General features: G+C 46.6%; 1 protein-coding gene across 1 annotated transcript in view; it reads left to right on the forward strand.

Moving 5' to 3' along the window:
• The window catches only part of LOC140279464 (cholecystokinin receptor-like), a 52642-nt gene extending 41264 nt beyond the window's left edge, over window positions 1–11378 (forward strand). Inside the window, exons 4-5 of the mRNA XM_072374638.1 lie at window positions 1003–1130; window positions 9554–11378. Of these exons, the coding sequence (XP_072230739.1) occupies window positions 1003–1130; window positions 9554–10131 (706 nt within the window). The 3' untranslated portion in view covers window positions 10132–11378. The remainder of the gene's footprint in view (window positions 1–1002; window positions 1131–9553) is intronic.
• The last annotated feature ends 10570 nt before the right edge of the window (window positions 11379–21948 follow it).

Consider the following 21948-nt stretch of genomic DNA (forward strand, 5'->3'; position numbering starts at 1 on the left):
GAAATGGGAACAAATGAACAACAGGCTTCTTTGCTACGTCGTCTGTTATGTGTGGACGCATAAAGTTTTTTTTATGCTTGAATAAAGTCGGTGTTAGTAGCTTAACAAAAAAACAAACAAAAAAATAAATCCTTTGGATTGGAAAGGACTGAAAATGAGTGAAAAAGCAGAAAATGTCCAAAGAAACACTTTGAAAGACCTTCAGAAAGCTGGAGAACCATTAATCAAGACCTCTTTAAAACATTTCAATAAAATCTGGCTGCTTGGAAGGAAATCATAAAGAAATGAGCCTGGATAATGTAAGAATCCTACATATATTCAACATAATTAACCAGTTTTCCTTGAGGGCATAATAACAAAACATTTCACATAATAACACAGAATGAAATCATTTGGCTGGAATAAGATAAGTGGAACAATAGTGTTTTTTTTCAGCCATTTATTAAGAAGCTCAAACTTGGACTGAATGATGAAATAAGCTTGATTTTCCGACTACACTCACAATGACAATGAATAACAATCTTTACCGGCATCATTGTTAAATTGTCTGACTTCTAAGTCTCACATGGAGCAACAGACACTGAGAAAACACCTCATGCAAAGGAGCATCAGGGGGTTCAGCCAGCTCAACCCCCCCGGGTCTCATTCCAGAAACAGAACACATTCCGTCCTCTTTCCTGTGTGGTAAATGAAAAAGAAAGAAGGCTGTTAAAGAAAACCAGCGGCCATCTTTCTGGTTTGTACAATCACCGACAAAAAGCTGCATATAAAATGTGTTGATACAGGAATACCTCAGCAAAACTCCCCGAGCGGGTAAATAAACATTTAAACAGAGCGCTGAGGAGCCTGCAGAGAGAGGCGGAAAGGGGGTGTCAGGGGGGGGGGCAGCCGCTCGCACAGCTCCAGAACAACAGATAAAACTTCTCCAGCTTTGATTTAGTCCAGTTTCAGAATTGTGTTTTGTCAACAAGTCGTTTTTCCTCCACTTTTTCTCTCTTTCAGGTACATCCTGCTTCTGTTCACTCTGTTCTTCATCCCAGGAGTGGTGATGATTATAGCCTATGGTTTGATCTCCAGAGAGCTTTACCGAGGCATTCAGTTCGAGCTGAGCCAGAACAAAGAGACCACTGGTGAGACATCCCATAAATTCAGCCCAAAGAGCTTCCTGTTCACATTGATTTCATTCAAAATTAAATGGAAGTATATTCAAAATATATTAAAATCCACGAGAAAGAAAATAACTGATCAAAGATTTTATTGCTACTCCATTTCTAGTTGACAAAAACTTGGTTTCAGTGGATCTGAGGATGTTTTTATTGCCTTTCTGATGCAGAAAAAAGCTGAACTTTCGGTCCAAATTACACCAGCAGATTTTGAGCAACACAGACCTGCAAACTATTGATGATTTTGAAAAGATAACAAGAAATGACTTCCCCAGAGAAGAAAACTGCAGTGATTTTAATACACAAACGAAGCCTTTTGGAGGACTGTGAGATCAGATTATAATGACAAAACAACATATTGTTTTGATTAACAACTGCATTTCATTATATTTTCATTCCTTCAGTTATAATGAAGGAATGGAAACAGTCGAGATGGACTCAGGAGAAGCTGAAAAACCGACAGGAAAACACACAGAAGAGTTAAAAAGGCCCAGAAGCAAAGGCAGATGATGAGGATAAGAAAGGAGGGAGAGAAAAACAGAGGCAGGAAGTAAACTCTGCAAATCACCATAAAAATAGTGAAAAGCAAACAGCCATTAGATCCAGATAAATCCCCAAAATATCCTGCATTTAAAAAGAAGATGAGCTTAAAATAAACTAAAAATAAGTTTGGATATTTCTGAGTTTAATGACTGATGATGGATCTGTTGGATGACTTAGTGGCAGGAACCTCCACATCTGGAGACAGAAAGCAGAGACAGGAACCTCCACATCTGTAGACAGAAAGCAGAGACAGGAACCTCCACATCTGTAGACAGAAAGCAGAGGCAGGAACCTCCACATCTGGAGACAGAGAGCAGAGACAGGAACCTCCACATCTGGAGACAGAAAGCAGTGGCAGGAACCCCCACATCTGTAGACAGAAAGCAGAGACAGGAACCTCCACATCTGGAGACAGAAAGCAGAGACAGGAACCTCCACATCTGGAGACAGAAAGCAGTGGCAGGAACCTCCACATCTGGAGACAGAAAGCAGTGGCAGGAACCCCCACATCTGGAGACAGAAAGCAGTGGCAGGAACCCTCCACATCTGGAGACAAAAAGGAGAGACATGAACCTCCACATCTGGAGACAGAAAGCAGAGACAGGAACCTCCACATCTGGAGACAGAAAGGAGAGACATGAACCTCCACATCTGGAGACAGAAAGCAGAGACACGAACCTCCACATCTGGAGACAGAGAGCAGTGGCAGGAACCTCCACATCTGTAGACAGAAAGCAGTGACACGAACCTCCACATCTGTAGACAGAGAGCAGTGGCAGGAACCTCCACATCTGGAGACAGAAAGCAGTGGCAGGAACCTCCACATCTGGAGACAGAAAGCAGTGGCAGGAACCTCCACATCTGGAGACAGAAAGCAGTGGCAGGAACCTCCACATCTGGAGACAGAAAGCAGTGGCAGGAACCTCCACATCTGGAGACAGAAAGCAGTGGCAGGAACCCTCCACATCTGGAGACAGAAAGCAGTGGCAGGAACCTCTGTAGACAGAGAGCAGTGGCAGGAACCTCCACATCTGGAGACAGAAAGCAGAGACAGGAACCTCCACATCTGGAGACAGAAAGCAGAGACAGGAACCTCCACATCTGGAGACAGAAAGCAGAGACACGGCCCCCCACATCTGGAGACAGAAAGCAGTGGCAGGAACCTCCACATCTGGAGACAGAAAGCAGTGGCAGGAACCCCCACATCTGTAGACAGAAAGCAGTGGCAGGAACCTCCACATCTGGAGACAGAAAGCAGAGACACGGCCCCCCACATCTGGAGACAGAAAGCAGTGGCAGGAACCCCCACATCTGGAGACAGAAAGCAGTGGCAGGAACCCCCACATCTGGAGACAGAAAGCAGTGGCAGGAACCTCCACATCTGGAGACAGAAAGCAGAGACAGGAACCTCCACATCTGGAGACAGAAAGCAGAGACAGGAACCTCCACATCTGGAGACAGAAAGCAGAGACACGGCCCCCCACATCTGGAGACAGAAAGCAGTGGCAGGAACCTCCACATCTGGAGACAGAAAGCAGTGGCAGGAACCCTCCACATCTGGAGACAGAAAGCAGTGGCAGGAACCCTCCACATCTGGAGACAGAAAGCAGTGGCAGGAACCTCTGTAGACAGAGAGCAGTGGCAGGAACCTCCACATCTGGAGACAGAAAGCAGAGACAGGAACCTCCACATCTGGAGACAGAAAGCAGAGACAGGAACCTCCACATCTGGAGACAGAAAGCAGAGACACGGCCCCCCACATCTGGAGACAGAAAGCAGTGGCAGGAACCTCCACATCTGGAGACAGAAAGCAGTGGCAGGAACCCCCACATCTGTAGACAGAAAGCAGTGGCAGGAACCTCCACATCTGGAGACAGAAAGCAGAGACACGGCCCCCCACATCTGGAGACAGAAAGCAGTGGCAGGAACCCCCATATCTGGAGACAGAAAGCAGTGGCAGGAACCCCCACATCTGGAGACAGAAAGCAGTGGCAGGAACCTCCACATCTGGAGACAGAGAGCAGTGGCAGGAACCTCCACATCTGGAGACAGAAAGCAGAGACACGGCCCCCCACATCTGGAGACAGAAAGCAGTGGCAGGAACCCCCACATCTGGAGACAGAAAGCAGTGGCAGGAACCTCCACACCTGGAGACAGAGAGCAGTGGCAGGAACCTCCACATCTGGAGACAGAAAGCAGTGGCAGGAACCTCTGTAGACAGAGAGCAGTGGCAGGAACCTCCACATCTGGAGACAGAAAGCAGAGACAGGAACCTCCACATCTGGAGACAGAAAGCAGAGACACGGCCCCCCACATCTGGAGACAGAAAGCAGTGGCAAGAACCTCCACATCTGGAGACAGAAAGCAGTGGCAGGAACCCCCACATCTGTAGACAGAAAGCAGTGGCAGGAACCCTCACATCTGGAGACAGAAAGCAGTGGCAGGAACCTCCACATCTGGAGACAGAAAGCAGTGGCAGGAACCTCTGTAGACAGAGAGCAGTGGCAGGAACCTCCACATCTGGAGACAGAAAGCAGAGACAGGAACCTCCACATCTGGAGACAGAAAGCAGAGACACGGCCCCCCACATCTGGAGACAGAAAGCAGTGGCAGGAACCTCCACATCTGGAGACAGAAAGCAGTGGCAGGAACCCCCACATCTGGAGACAGAAAGCAGTGGCAGGAACCCCCACATCTGGAGACAGAAAGCAGTGGCAGGAACCCTCACATCTGGAGACAGAAAGCAGTGGCAGGAACCCCCACATCTGGAGACAGAAAGCAGTGGCAGGAACCTCCACATCTGGAGACAGAAAGCAGTGGCAGGAACCTCCACATCTGAGACAGAAAGCAGTGGCAGGAACCTCCACATCTGGAGACAGAAAGCAGTGGCAGGAACCCCCACATCTGGAGACAGAAAGCAGTGGCAGGAACCACCACATCTGGAGACAGAAAGCAGTGGCAGGAACCTCCACATCTGGAGACAGAAAGCAGTGGCAGGAACCTCCACATCTGGAGACAGAAAGCAGTGGCAGGAACCACCACATCTGTAGACAGAAAGCAGTGGCAGGAACCCCCACATCTGGAGACAGAAAGCAGTGGCAGGAACCTCCACATCTGGAGACAGAAAGCAGTGGCAGGAACCTCCACATCTGGAGACAGAAAGCAGTGGCAGGAACCACCACATCTGTAGACAGAAAGCAGTGGCAGGAACCCCCACATCTGGAGACAGAAAGCAGTGGCAGGAACCTCCACATCTGGAGACAGAAAGCAGTGGCAGGAACCTCCACATCTGGAGACAGAAAGCAGTGGCAGGAACCTCCACATCTGGAGACAGAAAGCAGTGGCAGGAACCTCCACATCTGGAGACAGAAAGCAGTGGCAGGAACCCCCACATCTGGAGACAGAAAGCAGTGGCAGGAACCTCCACATCTGTAGACAGAAAGCAGTGGCAGGAACCTCCACATCTGTAGACAGAAAGCAGAGACAGGAACCTCCACATCTGGAGACAGAAAGCAGAGACAGGAACCTCCACATCTGTAGACAGAAAGCAGTGGCAGGAACCTCCACATCTGGAGACAGAAAGCAGTGGCAGGAACCTCCACATCTGTAGACAGAAAGCAGTGGCAGGAACCTCCACATCTGGAGACAGAAAGGAGAGACATGAACCTCCACATCTGGAGACAGAAAGCAGAGACAGGAACCTCCACATCTGGAGACAGAAAGGAGAGACATGAACCTCCACATCTGGAGACAGAAAGCAGAGACACGAACCTCCACATCTGGAGACAGAGAGCAGTGGCAGGAACCTCCACATCTGTAGACAGAAAGCAGTGACACGAACCTCCACATCTGTAGACAGAGAGCAGTGGCAGGAACCTCCACATCTGGAGACAGAAAGCAGTGGCAGGAACCTCCACATCTGGAGACAGAAAGCAGTGGCAGGAACCTCCACATCTGGAGACAGAAAGCAGTGACAGGAACCTCCACATCTGGAGACAGAAAGCAGTGGCAGGAACCTCCACATCTGGAGACAGAAAGCAGTGGCAGGAACCCTCCACATCTGGAGACAGAAAGCAGTGGCAGGAACCTCTGTAGACAGAGAGCAGTGGCAGGAACCTCCACATCTGGAGACAGAAAGCAGAGACAGGAACCTCCACATCTGGAGACAGAAAGCAGAGACAGGAACCTCCACATCTGGAGACAGAAAGCAGAGACACGGCCCCCCACATCTGGAGACAGAAAGCAGTGGCAGGAACCTCCACATCTGGAGACAGAAAGCAGTGGCAGGAACCCCCACATCTGTAGACAGAAAGCAGTGGCAGGAACCTCCACATCTGGAGACAGAAAGCAGAGACACGGCCCCCCACATCTGGAGACAGAAAGCAGTGGCAGGAACCCCCACATCTGGAGACAGAAAGCAGTGGCAGGAACCCCCACATCTGGAGACAGAAAGCAGTGGCAGGAACCTCCACATCTGGAGACAGAAAGCAGAGACAGGAACCTCCACATCTGGAGACAGAAAGCAGAGACAGGAACCTCCACATCTGGAGACAGAAAGCAGAGACACGGCCCCCCACATCTGGAGACAGAAAGCAGTGGCAGGAACCTCCACATCTGGAGACAGAAAGCAGTGGCAGGAACCTCCACATCTGGAGACAGAAAGCAGTGGCAGGAACCCTCCACATCTGGAGACAGAAAGCAGTGGCAGGAACCTCTGTAGACAGAGAGCAGTGGCAGGAACCTCCACATCTGGAGACAGAAAGCAGAGACAGGAACCTCCACATCTGGAGACAGAAAGCAGAGACAGGAACCTCCACATCTGGAGACAGAAAGCAGAGACACGGCCCCCCACATCTGGAGACAGAAAGCAGTGGCAGGAACCTCCACATCTGGAGACAGAAAGCAGTGGCAGGAACCCCCACATCTGTAGACAGAAAGCAGTGGCAGGAACCTCCACATCTGGAGACAGAAAGCAGAGACACGGCCCCCCACATCTGGAGACAGAAAGCAGTGGCAGGAACCCCCACATCTGGAGACAGAAAGCAGTGGCAGGAACCCCCACATCTGGAGACAGAAAGCAGTGGCAGGAACCTCCACATCTGGAGACAGAGAGCAGTGGCAGGAACCTCCACATCTGGAGACAGAAAGCAGAGACACGGCCCCCCACATCTGGAGACAGAAAGCAGTGGCAGGAACCCCCACATCTGGAGACAGAAAGCAGTGGCAGGAACCTCCACACCTGGAGACAGAGAGCAGTGGCAGGAACCTCCACATCTGGAGACAGAAAGCAGTGGCAGGAACCTCTGTAGACAGAGAGCAGTGGCAGGAACCTCCACATCTGGAGACAGAAAGCAGAGACAGGAACCTCCACATCTGGAGACAGAAAGCAGAGACACGGCCCCCCACATCTGGAGACAGAAAGCAGTGGCAAGAACCTCCACATCTGGAGACAGAAAGCAGTGGCAGGAACCCCCACATCTGTAGACAGAAAGCAGTGGCAGGAACCCTCACATCTGGAGACAGAAAGCAGTGGCAGGAACCTCCACATCTGGAGACAGAAAGCAGTGGCAGGAACCTCTGTAGACAGAGAGCAGTGGCAGGAACCTCCACATCTGGAGACAGAAAGCAGAGACAGGAACCTCCACATCTGGAGACAGAAAGCAGAGACACGGCCCCCCACATCTGGAGACAGAAAGCAGTGGCAGGAACCTCCACATCTGGAGACAGAAAGCAGTGGCAGGAACCCCCACATCTGTAGACAGAAAGCAGTGGCAGGAACCCTCACATCTGGAGACAGAAAGCAGTGGCAGGAACCCCCCCATCTGGAGACAGAAAGCAGTGGCAGGAACCCTCACATCTGGAGACAGAAAGCAGTGGCAGGAACCCCCACATCTGGAGACAGAAAGCAGTGGCAGGAACCTCCACATCTGGAGACAGAAAGCAGTGGCAGGAACCTCCACATCTGAGACAGAAAGCAGTGGCAGGAACCTCCACATCTGGAGACAGAAAGCAGTGGCAGGAACCCCCACATCTGGAGACAGAAAGCAGTGGCAGGAACCACCACATCTGGAGACAGAAAGCAGTGGCAGGAACCTCCACATCTGGAGACAGAAAGCAGTGGCAGGAACCTCCACATCTGGAGACAGAAAGCAGTGGCAGGAACCACCACATCTGTAGACAGAAAGCAGTGGCAGGAACCCCCACATCTGGAGACAGAAAGCAGTGGCAGGAACCTCCACATCTGGAGACAGAAAGCAGTGGCAGGAACCTCCACATCTGGAGACAGAAAGCAGTGGCAGGAACCTCCACATCTGGAGACAGAAAGCAGTGGCAGGAACCTCCACATCTGGAGACAGAAAGCAGTGGCAGGAACCTCCACATCTGGAGACAGAAAGCAGTGGCAGGAACCCCCACATCTGGAGACATAAAGCAGTGGCAGGAACCTCCACATCTGTAGACAGAAAGCAGTGGCAGGAACCTCCACATCTGTAGACAGAAAGCAGAGACAGGAACCTCCACATCTGGAGACAGAAAGCAGAGACAGGAACCTCCACATCTGTAGACAGAAAGCAGTGGCAGGAACCTCCACATCTGGAGACAGAAAGCAGTGGCAGGAACCTCCACATCTGTAGACAGAAAGCAGTGGCAGGAACCTCCACATCTGTAGACAGAAAGCAGAGACAGGAACCTCCACATCTGTAGACAGAAAGCAGTGGCAGGAACCTCCACATCTGGAGACAGAAAGCAGTGGCAGGAACCTCCACATCTGGAGACAGAAAGCAGTGGCAGGAACCTCCACATCTGGAGACAGAAAGCAGTGGCAGGAACCTCCACATCTGGAGACAGAAAGCAGTGGCAGGAACCCCCACATCTGGAGACAGAAAGCAGTGGCAGGAACCTCCACATCTGTAGACAGAAAGCAGTGGCAGGAACCTCCACATCTGGAGACAGAAAGCAGAGACACGGCCCCCCACATCTGGAGACAGAAAGCAGAGACACGGCCCCCCACATCTGGAGACAGAAAGCAGTGGCAGGAACCTCCACATCTGGAGACAGAAAGCAGTGGCAGGAACCCCCACATCTGGAGACAGAAAGCAGTGGCAGGAACCACCACATCTGTAGACAGAAAGCAGAGACAGGAACCTCCACATCTGGATACAGGAAGGAGAGACATGAACCTCCACATCTGTAGACAGAAAGCAGAGACAGGAACCTCCACATCTGTAGACAGAAAGCAGAGACAGGAACCTCCACATCTGTAGACAGAAAGCAGAGACAGGAACCTCCACATCTGGAGACAGAGAGCAGAGACAGGAACCTCCACATCTGGAGACAGAAAGCAGAGACAGGAACCTCCACATCTGGACACAGAAAGCAGAGACAGGAACCCCCACATCTGTAGACAGAAAGCAGAGACAGGAACCTCCACATCTGGAGACAGAAAGCAGTGGCAGGAACCTCCACATCTGGAGACAGAAAGCAGTGGCAGGAACCACCACATCTGGAGACAGAAAGCAGAGACAGACTCAGCATCTTGTACCCACTGTAAGTAGGACACACAATCTCCAACAAAACTCTGGAAGTTGGAGCTGAAGAAGCTCCTGAAGTCATTCAGGGATAAAGACAAACACAGTGACCTCAAAATGTCAAACACTAAGTGTCAAAATTCATAAGCCAATGACATCATGTGGGTTTAGTCCATCTTTCCTGTCCTGAATATCCTGAAACCAGTAATAATTGACAGAAGGATCAGTGTTCCGCTGTAATTTCAGTTTTAAGCAGTTACATATGTTCGGTTTAATTAACCCTGCTTGCTTTGTCTTCATCTCTCTGCCCCACGCTTACAGCGTCACACCAAGCCTCCACAGGCCAGAAGAACGGCGTCGGAAGAACTGTGGCCGGGTCAAACGATGATGACGATGGCTGCTACATCCAGGTGTTAAAAAAGCCCTCCTCGGCGGTGGAGCTTCCCACCCTTTCTGCCTCGTCCAGCAACATCCAGGCCAAGACTGAACGTGCACGTAGCAACACCTCGGAGGCGAAGCTCCAAGCCAAGAGGCGGGTCATCCGCATGCTGATGGTGATCGTGGCGCTCTTCTTCATCTGCTGGATGCCCATATACTCAGCCAACACCTGGAAGGCCTTTGACCTCACCTCTGCCTTCAAGGCCCTTTCAGGAGCTCCCATTTCCTTCATCCACCTGCTGTCGTACACCTCGGCCTGCGTCAACCCCATCATTTACTGCTTCATGAACACGCGTTTCCGGAAGGCCCTGCTGTCCACCTTCGCCTGCTGCTGCCGTAACCGCCTCTGCAGGAGGAGGGAGGGAGAGGACGGCATCAACCCCCCCTCCATGGCTACCTCGATGATGACCTCCATGTCCAAGTTCAGCTACACCACCGTCAGCACCACCGGTAACTGCTGAGCTTCGGCAGCCGTTAATCTGTTTTTCCAATCCTCCGTTTGTCTCTCTTCGTCTTAATGTGCTGTGAGTCATGCGCTGAGTAATATCCACGCCTTTGTTTTGGGGCCTTTTTGAAAGGTCTTGCTCAAATTTGGTGTGCATGGTTGCAGAAAGCGAGGCGAAGTAAACACTTTTTCAGTTTGGTGACATTCTTTTACCTCTTTGCTGCATCCTGAAGAGAACATCAAGTGCCTGCCTGTGCTCTCTGTGTGGCTTCGTTGGTCATGAGTCTGTTTCCTGGTAGCTTTTGTGAAAAGATGAGTTGGAAATACTACTCCTGTATAAATAAACACTGTCTTTATGTTGTGAATGTGAGTCATACTGCTGAGCAAAGGGGACTCTTTACCTTTTTAGATCCTTTTGAGTTAAATTATTTCATTTATCTCTGATTATATTATAATTATGTTATTGCTCTACCATTTACTTTATTTACCACTGTTCTATTACTATGATTTTGATCGTTACTTCATTGAAAGCGTATTTATTGAATTGAATTGAGCTGATAGTTTGGTTTTTGAAGCGTGTCAATGAAAAATACCCTCAGCTGAAATTCTGTTTGAAGATTAAACTATCCATGAAAGCCTTTATAAGTCCCTAAATCATAGCACCATGTTTTCCAAAGCTACAATATATTAAAACAATATAAAGCAAACTAAGACTTCTGCCCCATAACAGCTTGGAGCTGCTTTACATCACTACAGTAGCTGAAGTTGCATGCATGCAACAAAATTCAACTTAGATATAATGGACCCCCTCACAGCTAAATTAAACAAGCCCCCCGCGGTGGCATTAAAGGCAAAATGGGTTCATGAAGTATCATCTGGTCCTCACCAGGTCTGAAAATGAAGTGAAAACAACCTCAGATGAACAATTACATTGTGTCATCATTTATCTCAGAAAACTGAACCAAAATAAAGAAGCAAAGTGTGATTTAACATGAATTCAGAAGGTAAATAGCAAACAGGTTCTGTCAGTTTTCAGGTGTGTGTTAACACGATGCCGAGGAGGAAAGACATCAGCAATGATCTCAGAGAAGCAGCTGCTGCTGCCCATCAGTCTGGGAAGGGTTATAAGGCCATTTCCAGACTATCTGGAGTCCATCATTCTACAGAGAGAAAGATTATTCACAAGTGGAAAACATTCAGGACAGCTGTCAATCTTCCCAGGAGTGGACGTCCCAGCAAGGTCACCCCAAGGTGAAGAAGCCCAGAGCTACATCTCAGACTCTACAGGCCTCAGTTAGCATGCTAAAGGTTAAAGGTCACCCCAAGGTGAAAAAGCCCAGAGCTACATCTCAGACTCTCCAGGCCTCAGTTAGCATGTTAAAGGTTAAAGGTCACCCCAAGGTGAAAAAGCCCAGAGCTACATCTCAGACTCTACAGGCCTCAGTTAGCATGCTAAAGGTTAAAGGTCACCCCAAGGTGAAAAAGCCCAGAGCTACATCTCAGACTCTACAGGCCTCAGTTAGCATGTTAAAGGTTAAAGGTCACCCCAAGGGGAAAAAGCCCAGAGCTACATCTCAGACTCTACAGGCCTCAGTTAGCATGTTAAAGGTTAAAGGTCACCCCAAGGTGAAGAAGCCCAGAGCTACATCTCAGACTCTACAGGCCTCAGTTAGCATGTTAAAGGTTAAAGGTCACCCCAAGGTGAAGAAGCCCAGAGCTACATCTCAGACTCTACAGGCCTCAGTTAGCATGTTAAAGGTTAAAGGTCATGACAGCACAGTTAGAAAAAGACTGAACAAGGATGGCTTGTTTGGAAGGGCTGCAGGAGAAAGCCTCTTCTCTCTAAAAAGAACATGGCAGCACAGCTTAGGTTTGCAAAGCTGCATCTGAACAAAGCTCAAGACTTCTGGAACAATGTCCTTTGGACAGACCAGAGCAAAGTGGAGATGTTTGGTCCTAATGCACAGCAGCACGTTTGGAGGAAACCAAACACAGCAGATCAGCACAAACACCTCATACCAGCTGTCAAGCACGGTGGTGGAGGGCTGATGATCTGGGCTGGTTCTGCAGCCACAGGACCTGGGCACCTTGCAGGCATTGAGTCCACCATGAACTCCTCTGGATACCAAAGTATTCTAGAGTCAAATGTGAGGCCATCTGTCCCACAGCTAAAGCTGGGCTGAAACTGGCTCATCAACAGGACAAAGATCCCAAACACAGCAGCAGATCTACAGCAGAAGGTGGGAAAAAGAAAAGAATCAAGGTGTTGCAATGGTCCAGTCAGAGTCCAGACCTCAGCCTGACTGAAATGCTGTGGTGGGACCTTAAGAGAGCTGTGCAGAAACCAATGCTGCAAACCTCAAAGAGCTGAAGCAACGCTGGAGAGAAGAGGGCCGAGATTCCTCCAGAACCAGGAGAGAGACTGATAACGTCCCACAGGAAACCATCACTGCAGCTCACTGCTGCTGAAGCTGCTGGATCAGGGGTTCACTTAGTTTTACACTCACTGCTGCTGAAGCTGCTGGATCAGGGGTTCACTTAGTTTTACACTCACTGCTGCTGAAGCTGCTGGATCAGGGGTTCACTTAGTTTCTCACACACTGCCTCTGTGTTTTGGTTCAGTTTTTGTTCGATAACATGGAGTAATACGCGTAATGTGGGAAAAGTGTATCATTTACATGAAGCATGATGCACAACAAGAAAAGTAAATGTAAAGATATGGCTTGAAAAAAGTGTTTAAGTGTCAATACTTCTCTAAACAATGCTGTTCAGTGTTGTGTTGTGTGTGACATGTCATGTCTACATGTGAAACCTGAGTAAAAAGGAAAATATCAATAAAAATGGCTGCAGCCACAGAGTGTCCAGAGTCTCTTTCCTGCTCTTCTTCCTATTTTTTGTTCCGACTATGAAGATCAGAAACTGCTAACATGAAGATGTGGGCAACATTTATTAAAAGGATTAGCAGCTCTGCTGAACCGCCGTGATTTAAAGCCTCAGTTCAATTCAGTTTATCTACAGCGCCACTTCGCAAAAACCTGATGGCACCTTACAAAGAAAGCAAGTTCAACCCAAGTGCAACTGAATACAGTCCATATAATGACCTGCTGGCGAAGGATTCCTGCTTCGAATCTGCGGGGCACCACTGCAACTCTCATAAAGCCAAGTTCAGACATCGAATATGTACCAAGTGTTTGGAGGAACCAGCACCAACCAATCCAGACTACTGGCTGGGCGGGGCTGTGCATCTTATTTGCATTCACTGTGAGGAGCAGATGAAATGAGAAGCTAGCACAGGCTAGCTGGAAAAAAGGCTGTGGGAGGCAGTGAGGAGCTTACTTACTTGCCCCCGGACCAATTAAAGCGAACCGCAGTGGGCTACATTAGGCAGGGAATGAGGCAAACCCAGAAACTACAAGGGGGAACATTCAGCCAGGTTGGAAGCTGGCTGAAAGCTCACTTTCTGTGAAGCCGCTATTGGTTAAACAGAAAATCCAACCACAGATGGTCTGGAATGACCAGCAGCTAATGCTAGCTAACAAATCCTACTGTGGAACCAATGTGGAATCACTCCAGTGTCTTAATTTGCTGTAGCTATGCTCAATATAACTGAAAACAGTCACTCAACACTCAAAGGATCTCCATATAAATTATGAAATTACTTTTAAAGCCAGAAAGCTGCACCAGTGACAGTTTCGCTGCATTAAGTGAAGCTTCTATGTTTCACCTCTGTTGTGTACAAACACCATGCTGAATAAATTCAGTAATCTGAGCTGTCCTTGACTCTTCTGCAGCCCCTTGCTGTGACCAGGCTCCATCAACACAACAGCAATCTCACCTACTTTGCTTGCATGAAGGCGGAGAGAAAGCTTGGAGTGAATCGGGCCTTTTTGTTCTGTTGATCCACCTTACAGGGTAACAAGCTGGGATCACACAGGCTGCATTAGGGGAATTACACATGCAGTCAGTGATGTGGTGAACGTACACCGAATACTGATGCAGACAGTAATACTGGGATGCTACTGGGAAGAAATGCAGATAGTCCACCCATGAAAGGCTGATTGCACCTGCTTGTTGCTGCTGCCTTACTTTGTGGTGAGGAAAGTGCCGCAGTCATACACACCTTTTCTGCTTAATTATCTCTGTGGCGTCTTTTATGTACTACCTTCCGCTGCAGGGCTGCCAATTACTCTGAGCTTTACCCAAGTACAAAGCTCCCATTTCCAGGCTTAGACTAACGAGGTGTTTCTCTGGGACCTTTCCCTGCAGTGCTAATCTCATGCCTTTGTAAAACAGACAACAAACGGCTCCGCTAAGGCGCCACATGTGAGCCCCTCAGGTCTTTGATAACAACAACAAAGTTGATTTCCAAAATCCTTTGCACAAAGAGTGAAGCTCTGCGCTTCAATAGCCAAACGTGAGGCAATATGTTGGACTGGGAATGTTGCGCCCTCTGCTCCGACAGTTTGGGAGAGGTAGGTGGAAACGTTTGAGCTACATGAAGGACGAAGACGCAGCCGACGTCTTTACTCCATTTTCACTTCATTCAAACGAACACACAGGCTTTTCTGCGCCAGCGCAAAACCCAAAGCTCTCTGCCAGTCACAATTAACCGATCCGCAACCCATCAAACTCTCAATAAATTGCAATTAGTGTACAGTATTCATACTTTTAGTACCGTATTAACATATTTAGTCAACCGTAACAAAATAATAACTACAATGAATATTTTGTAACTGTTGCTTTTAACTTTATATAAACTCTACTCTTGACCTTTTAAAACATGTATCTTTTAATCTGTGTATGAAACACTTTAAATATTTTAATAATTTCAACCTGTCACAGGAATACAAGCAGAACTTTGAATGAGACACTTAGTTGATTAGAGCTGGTAAGGCTGTAAAAGACCGGGAAACATCCAACTTTCAAAGACTGGAAGAGAATACAACCTCTTCTTTAGTTTTTTAACTAAATTAATAAACTAAATTACGCTGCACATCTAGGTCCAATGTGACCAAGTTTAATCAATATTTAGGCATTATTAGGTATTGAACAGAAGATGTTGCACAAAGAAATAACAGTACGACTCCAACATCTATTGATTAATTACACTTGGACACTAAAATACCAAACATGGCTACTTTAATGAACTAAAATGTATTAAAATGACTTTAAATTAAAGTCTGGAATGTGCACTTTAATCACATCTGATTTGTTTGAGGAGGAACTCAAAGAAAGATGAGACTTTGTCCCAGATAAGGAGGAGGGCTCTGTATTAAAAGTCAGATATCCCAGTCGCTATATTAAACATTAAACAAAGACCTGGGAGCTGCTGATGATGAGGAGAAGAGTTTCAACTTCCACTTCTGAGGGTCTGAGCAAAAGCACCATGATGAGATTTTAGAGTTGGGTGAATATATAAATGAGGAGGCTGGATACTAAACCAATAACTTGATGAAGTTGAGTTCAGATTTAGGCTTTAGAAACACAGATTTCTTTCATGTCTCCTTTAAGAACGGATCAACTCCCGCAAACTTGTGTTTTTATTTAGCCAAAGTCACTACATTTACAGTAACTCAAAAAAAGAGCTGAAAAAGCACACAAATATAAGACCGAATCATGTGTATCTTCATCTGTAAAATGTTTTCTGTGACAGGGCTGAAATTTCTCCAATTTGTTCATGAACAAATCAAATTTCCATGGAAACGGGTCATGATTTTTCATGAACTCAATCACTTTAGCAAAAATACGGATATGATGGTGTTACAGTGAAAGATTTAACACTGCATTAAGACATCAGAGGATCCCAAATTGGGCCGAGCATCACAGAAAGAACTGGATTTGTGTTTCGCGGTGACGTAATACAGCGTGTGTTGACAGCTTATTGCTTTCACATCAAGCCACTTTCAACTGTGGTCCTTTTTCATTTCCTCCCATCGCACTCACCGTCCCCCACAGCCCCCCAACGCCCACTCCCCCCCCAGCTTTCATCCTTTTCAAGGCACAGGCCTGTGAATACATGAATGACAATAGCGTGTGGGTGACAAGCGCCATCCAACAGCAGTTTACAGGCAGCGGTGGCTGAGAGTTTGGCTCACAGGCTGACAAGTGGCATAGAAGAAGAGTTTTAGCTGGAAACACTTCGTCTGACAGCTTCCCCTCACTTTGGGCTTTTGTAGCTACCACATGGAACAGCATCTCATAAATGTGCCTGTTTGTACTTTCCTTCAAGTCTTGGATAAAAAAGTATGAGCCTGGAGGTCTGGAGTCCTTTAGCTATTCATCAATAACGCCAATGAACCTAATAATGTAGAGTAACCTTTGTTTTGTACTCCGTGGTCCAGATTTGCAACTTCATGACCAATAAATATGAGTCTATGGCCTAGAGAAAGTGACCGTTTATGTCTAATTATTTCACATCTCGCTATTCGGCTCAGCAGCTTAAAGCAGATTTAGATGCAGTCATAAAAAGTAAGTTCATCCCACAATGAAAGTTGACTTTTTGAATATATTTGAACAAAGAGTTATTTATCTTTAAAAACAGCCCATAAAACACATGAACACCACAAGGAATGAGATTTCTGTCAAAATATCATGGCAGATTAATAAGAAAAACCCCACCACACAATAATAATGGTGTTTTAGAGTTTCCATACACATACCACCCTTTTCAAACCTTCCCAGAGCAATAAAATGGGAATAAAATCTGGGCTCTGGCGCGGCCACAGCGTAGCCCTTGCAATTCTCAGTGGGTTATTTTCTATTACTGCTAAAAGGTTCAGCTTCGATTATCTTTAACATGAAGACAGAACGTCTCACATCATCTAAAAGCAATTTCTGAAATGAGGCAGAGTTCATTGTTCCATCAGTTCCTCAGGCAGCAAAGCAACACAAACACAAAACATGTCCATCCACTTGCTTCTCAGTTGATGAGAAGATGGCTGACACACAACCCCAATTCCAAAGAGGCTGTGGTGGAGAATGGATGTAGATTCAAAGAGCAATGAACCACAAATCTCATAAACCGATATTTCATTCACAATAAAACACAGAAAACATGTTTCCCACTGTGTCGCTTCACCTCTTCTTTCGACAACATCTGTAAACATCTGGGAACTGAGGAGAATTCTAGCTGCTCAGCAGTCCTGCATCTTCTTTGTTGTATTTTAAGTGTTTTATGATGCTAATTGCTGTTGTTTTTGGTCAGCAGCACACAGGTCCACTGTTACTTTGGCCAAATAACATGTCAAAACTGGCCTTAGACAACACATGACCCTCCTCACTTTGCCTGGAGCCAAAATCTATAACCAACTAAGGACTATGGATGGAGGAATAAAAAGGTTTCCAATGTTCCTTACGCAGGACCGACAGCAGCTTTCAACTTCCCAAACCAACATGGGAAGCAGGTGTTAAATGCTAGAAAACTGACAAAGCTTTGACACGACACAGCTGGTGCGGGCAGCATCCCATACAAATTTAACCCCAAACAGAAAAGAAGGAATCTGAGTGTCGACACGCTAATGAACAGACGAGGCCACTGGTGATCTGATCGGTAGCCTTAGTCACTTAGTGAGCTCCTCACCGGCTCGATCCGCAGCTGGCTGCAGCCTCTGGTGACTGCTCAATACTCTTAAGTTTGTCCTTTTGGATGTCTTAGAGGACATATTCTAATATTTCTATTTTAGCACTTCGTACTGGGTCTTTTTTTTATCTTTTATCTCAGACTACACATTTCCAATCATTTGGGGAACCATTTGAGACGTAACGGCACAATGATTGGTCCACACAACCTAAGTGAAAGGGGATTGGTTGAACGGACGATGGAAAACGTCAACAAACAGTGAAACATCACTTTAACAGCTTTTTATAATTGTCTCTCATAAAAAAGAAAACAGTAAGGCCCAGGGTTTATTAGGCACATTCCCTCTGTAGGAAGCTTTTGCAGTTCCTGGAACCTTCTCAGGAATCGGGCCGTTTATTTGTGCATTTGGACCTACAGGAACCAGGGACCACGGCCCTCAGTTCCTGGAACCATTTCAGCTCCTTCTCCGAGGTCTTTTCTAGTTTCCATAGCAACACATATGACGTAGGTGTTTGGTGGCTGTAGCTCCGCCCCTCGTCTGAAATGTTCATACGACACGGACCCAACCTGCGCCTGTTTAATAAGTTAAACTTCGTCTCCTTTGTCTGCGGCGCTCTGCTCTCCTTCTTTCCTCCATGAAAGGAAGAAGTATCGCCCGCTGCTGGATTCTCCGTCTCCTGACTCTCGCTGTGCGCTCTTCCAGCCTCCATCTTAGACGCCTGATGTGATCGTCCATGATTAATATCACCGCCATGCAGACCAGGAACACGGTGGCCTCCTGGCTCTCCATGTTAGCTTCTTGGTGCTGTTGTTTTCTTCTCTCCTTACTTTTCCCGGGTTCTGTTTTGTTGCTGAGTGGCGCTAAAGTAACACGTCTGTGGCAGACGGCGGCGTCACATCAGTCCCTGTCGAGGTCCCCGACTCATGTGAATGCAAAATGAAACGGTTCCTCTGGGGAAGGGCAGGTCTTATAATGAAATTAGAGGTGGACGGTTCTTAGAACTCTGTCCGAATGACATTAATAAAAGAAGCACATCTGTGCGTGTTTTAATAACATTATTCATCTAGTCCCTGATAATCAATAGAATGACAAAGATAATAAAGGCATAAATCAGTCCATCAGAACAACAAAATGAGTTCAGTTGCATTAAGATAATGTAATATTTAACCATTAAAGCGCACAAATACTGTATTTACACAGTGATGCTCGCTCTTTGTGTGGCAGAGGCAACAGAAACTGTTGGAAATAATCAGATTAACTAGCAGCAGGTAACTAGTAACATGACTGAGAATAAAAAGAAGCTCAGTCAGTTAACCAGAAACCTTACTATGCTCTCCTGGAGAAGGGCAGTTCTTATAACTAAATTCGAGGTGGACAGTTCTTAGAAGTAGTCCTAATGAGCCTAAAAGCAACAGAGGAATCGTGGTATGATTTGGGCTCATCTTCCACCCATCGTCTCTTCTACGTTCCAATCTGTGGTGCCAATGGGACCAGAGAAAAAGCACAAAAACGCATATTATCCTTCGGAGACCTTCCAGTCCCCATAATCCTTGGCGAGCCCTAAGAGTCACACCCCTGAAGACGTGCTGTTTTATAGATACTTAAGTTGTCAATTAATCATACTTTAACTCATACAGCACATTTAGTAGCTTTTAGATTGCTGCCTAATATGCCCCCCCCCCCCCCCCACCACCCCAACTTTTATCGTAGAAACACTCATTTATAAGTGTTGAGAAGTTGCTTTTCTTAGTTCCTGAAGTTTCCCAGCCAGTAGCAAACACTGGCAACACAGCCACGAGCAAATTAGAAGAAGCCGTTTTTCAATAATTTATCCTGGTTTCCTGGAGGACGGCTGCAAGTGAAATGAATCCTCTGTTGGACGCATCATTAGTCTTCTCTTGCAGAATTATTTAGAATACTAGACACTGTTTTCTTGTGCTTTTTACCTCAGGCACAGGGAGAAATATTGTGTTTTGGCTAACAGGGTCTGCACCTGAGTTGTCACGGAATCTGCTCACATCGGCCATTTTTCATGTTGATGACCGCGCCAGAGACTGCATGTCCTTCTAAAGATCAATTTGAAATCAATCTCAGATTTTAATCATTTATTGTATCACCACCAGGACATAATGATTCACAACAGAACATAGAAAACATTAAATGTTAAAGGTGAGACATTTTACTATGTCAGACTTATCGTTTTCAATAGGTGACACAATAGGTGAGACAAAAGGTGAGACAAAAGGTGAGACAAAAGGTGAGACAATAGGTGAGACAATAGGTGACACAATAGGTGAGACAGTAGGTGAGACAATAGGTGAGACAATAGGTGAGACAATAGGTGAGACAAAAGGTGAGACAAAAGGTGAGACAATAGGTGAGACAAAAGGTGAGACAAAAGGTGAGACAAAAGGTGAGACAAAAGGTGAGACAATAGGTGACACAATAGGTGACACAATAGGTGAGACAAAAGGTGAGACAGTAGGTGAGACAGTAGGTGAGACAATAGGTGAGACAATAGGTGAGACAATAGGTGAGACAAAAGGTGAGACAATAGGTGACACAATAGGTGACACAATACGTGAGACAAAAGGTGAGACAAAAGGTGAGACAGTAGGTGAGACAATAGGTGAGACAATAGGTGAGACAATAGGTGAGACAATAGGTGAGACAATAGGTGAGACAATAGGCGAGACAATAGGCGAGACAAAAGGCGAGACAAAAGGCGAGACAATAGGTGACACAATAGGTGACACAATAGGTGAGACAAAAGGTGAGACAGTAGGTGAGACAGTAGGTGAGACAAAAGGTGAGACAATAGGTGAGACAAAAGGTGAGACAATAGGTGAGACAAAAGGTGAGACAATAGGTGAGACAAAAGGTGAGACAATAGGTGAGACAAAAGGTGAGACAGTAGGTGAGACAAAATGTGAGACAGTAGGTGAGACAATAGGTGAGACAAAAGGTGAGACAGTAGGTGAGACAGTAGGTGAGACAAAAGGTGAGACAATAGGTGAGTCAATAGGTGAGACAATAGGTGAGACAATAGGTGAGACAAAAGGTGAGACAAAAGGTGAGACAAAAGGTGAGACAAAAGGTGAGACAAAAGGTGAGACAGTAGGTGAGACAATAGGTGAGACAATAGGTGAGACAAAAGGTGAGACAATAGGTGAGACAAAAGGTGAGACAAAAGGTGAGACAAAAGGTGAGACAATAGATGAGACAATAGATGAGACAAAAGGTGAGACAAAAGGTGAGACAAAAGGTGAGACAAAAGGTGAGACAAAAGGTGAGACAATAGGTGAGACAAAAGGTGAGACAAAAGGTGAGACAATAGGTGAGACAATAGGTGAGACAAAAGGTGAGACAAAGGGTGAGACAAAGGGTGAGACAAAAGGTGAGACAATAGGTGAGACAATAGGTGAGACAAAAGGTGAGACAATAGGTGAGACAAAAGGTGAGACAAAAGGTGAGACAAAAGGTGAGACAATAGATGAGACAATAGATGAGACAAAAGGTGAGACAAAAGGTGAGACAAAAGGTGAGACAAAAGGTGAGACAAAAGGTGAGACAATAGGTGAGACAAAAGGTGAGACAAAAGGTGAGACAATAGGTGAGACAATAGGTGAGACAAAAGGTGAGACAAAGGGTGAGACAAAGGGTGAGACAAATGGTGAGACAAATGGTGAGACAAAAGGTGAGACAAAAGGTGAGACAAAAGGTGAGACAAAAGGTGAAACAAAATGTGAGACAGTAGGTGAGACAATAGGTGAGACAGTAGGTGAGACAGTAGGTGAGACAAAAGGTGAGACAATAGGTGAGTCAATAGGTGAGACAATAGGTGAGACAATAGGTGAGACAAAAGGTGAGACAAAAGGTGAGACAAAAGGTGAGACAAAAGGCGAGACAAAAGGCGAGACAATAGGTGACACAATAGGTGACACAATAGGTGAGACAAAAGGTGAGACAGTAGGTGAGACAGTAGGTGAGACAAAAGGTGAGACAATAGGTGAGACAAAAGGTGAGACAATAGGTGAGACAAATGGTGAGACAATAGGTGAGACAATAGGTGAGACAATGGGTGAGACAATGGGTGAGACAAAATGTGAGAGTAGGAATGGAGGCTGACCAGTAAATCGAGAGCTTCGCCCTGTGGCTCAGCTCCTTCTTTACCACGTCTGGCAGGTGCAGAGCAACACTGCAGACGCCGCACCGATCCGCCTGTCAATGCATTCGTCCCTCACTGTGAACAA

Source organism: Leuresthes tenuis, unplaced genomic scaffold (assembly GCF_036924035.1).
Source record: "Leuresthes tenuis unplaced genomic scaffold, fLeuTen1.0.hap1 SCAF_1, whole genome shotgun sequence".
NCBI classification, from domain to species: domain Eukaryota; kingdom Metazoa; phylum Chordata; class Actinopteri; order Atheriniformes; family Atherinopsidae; genus Leuresthes; species Leuresthes tenuis.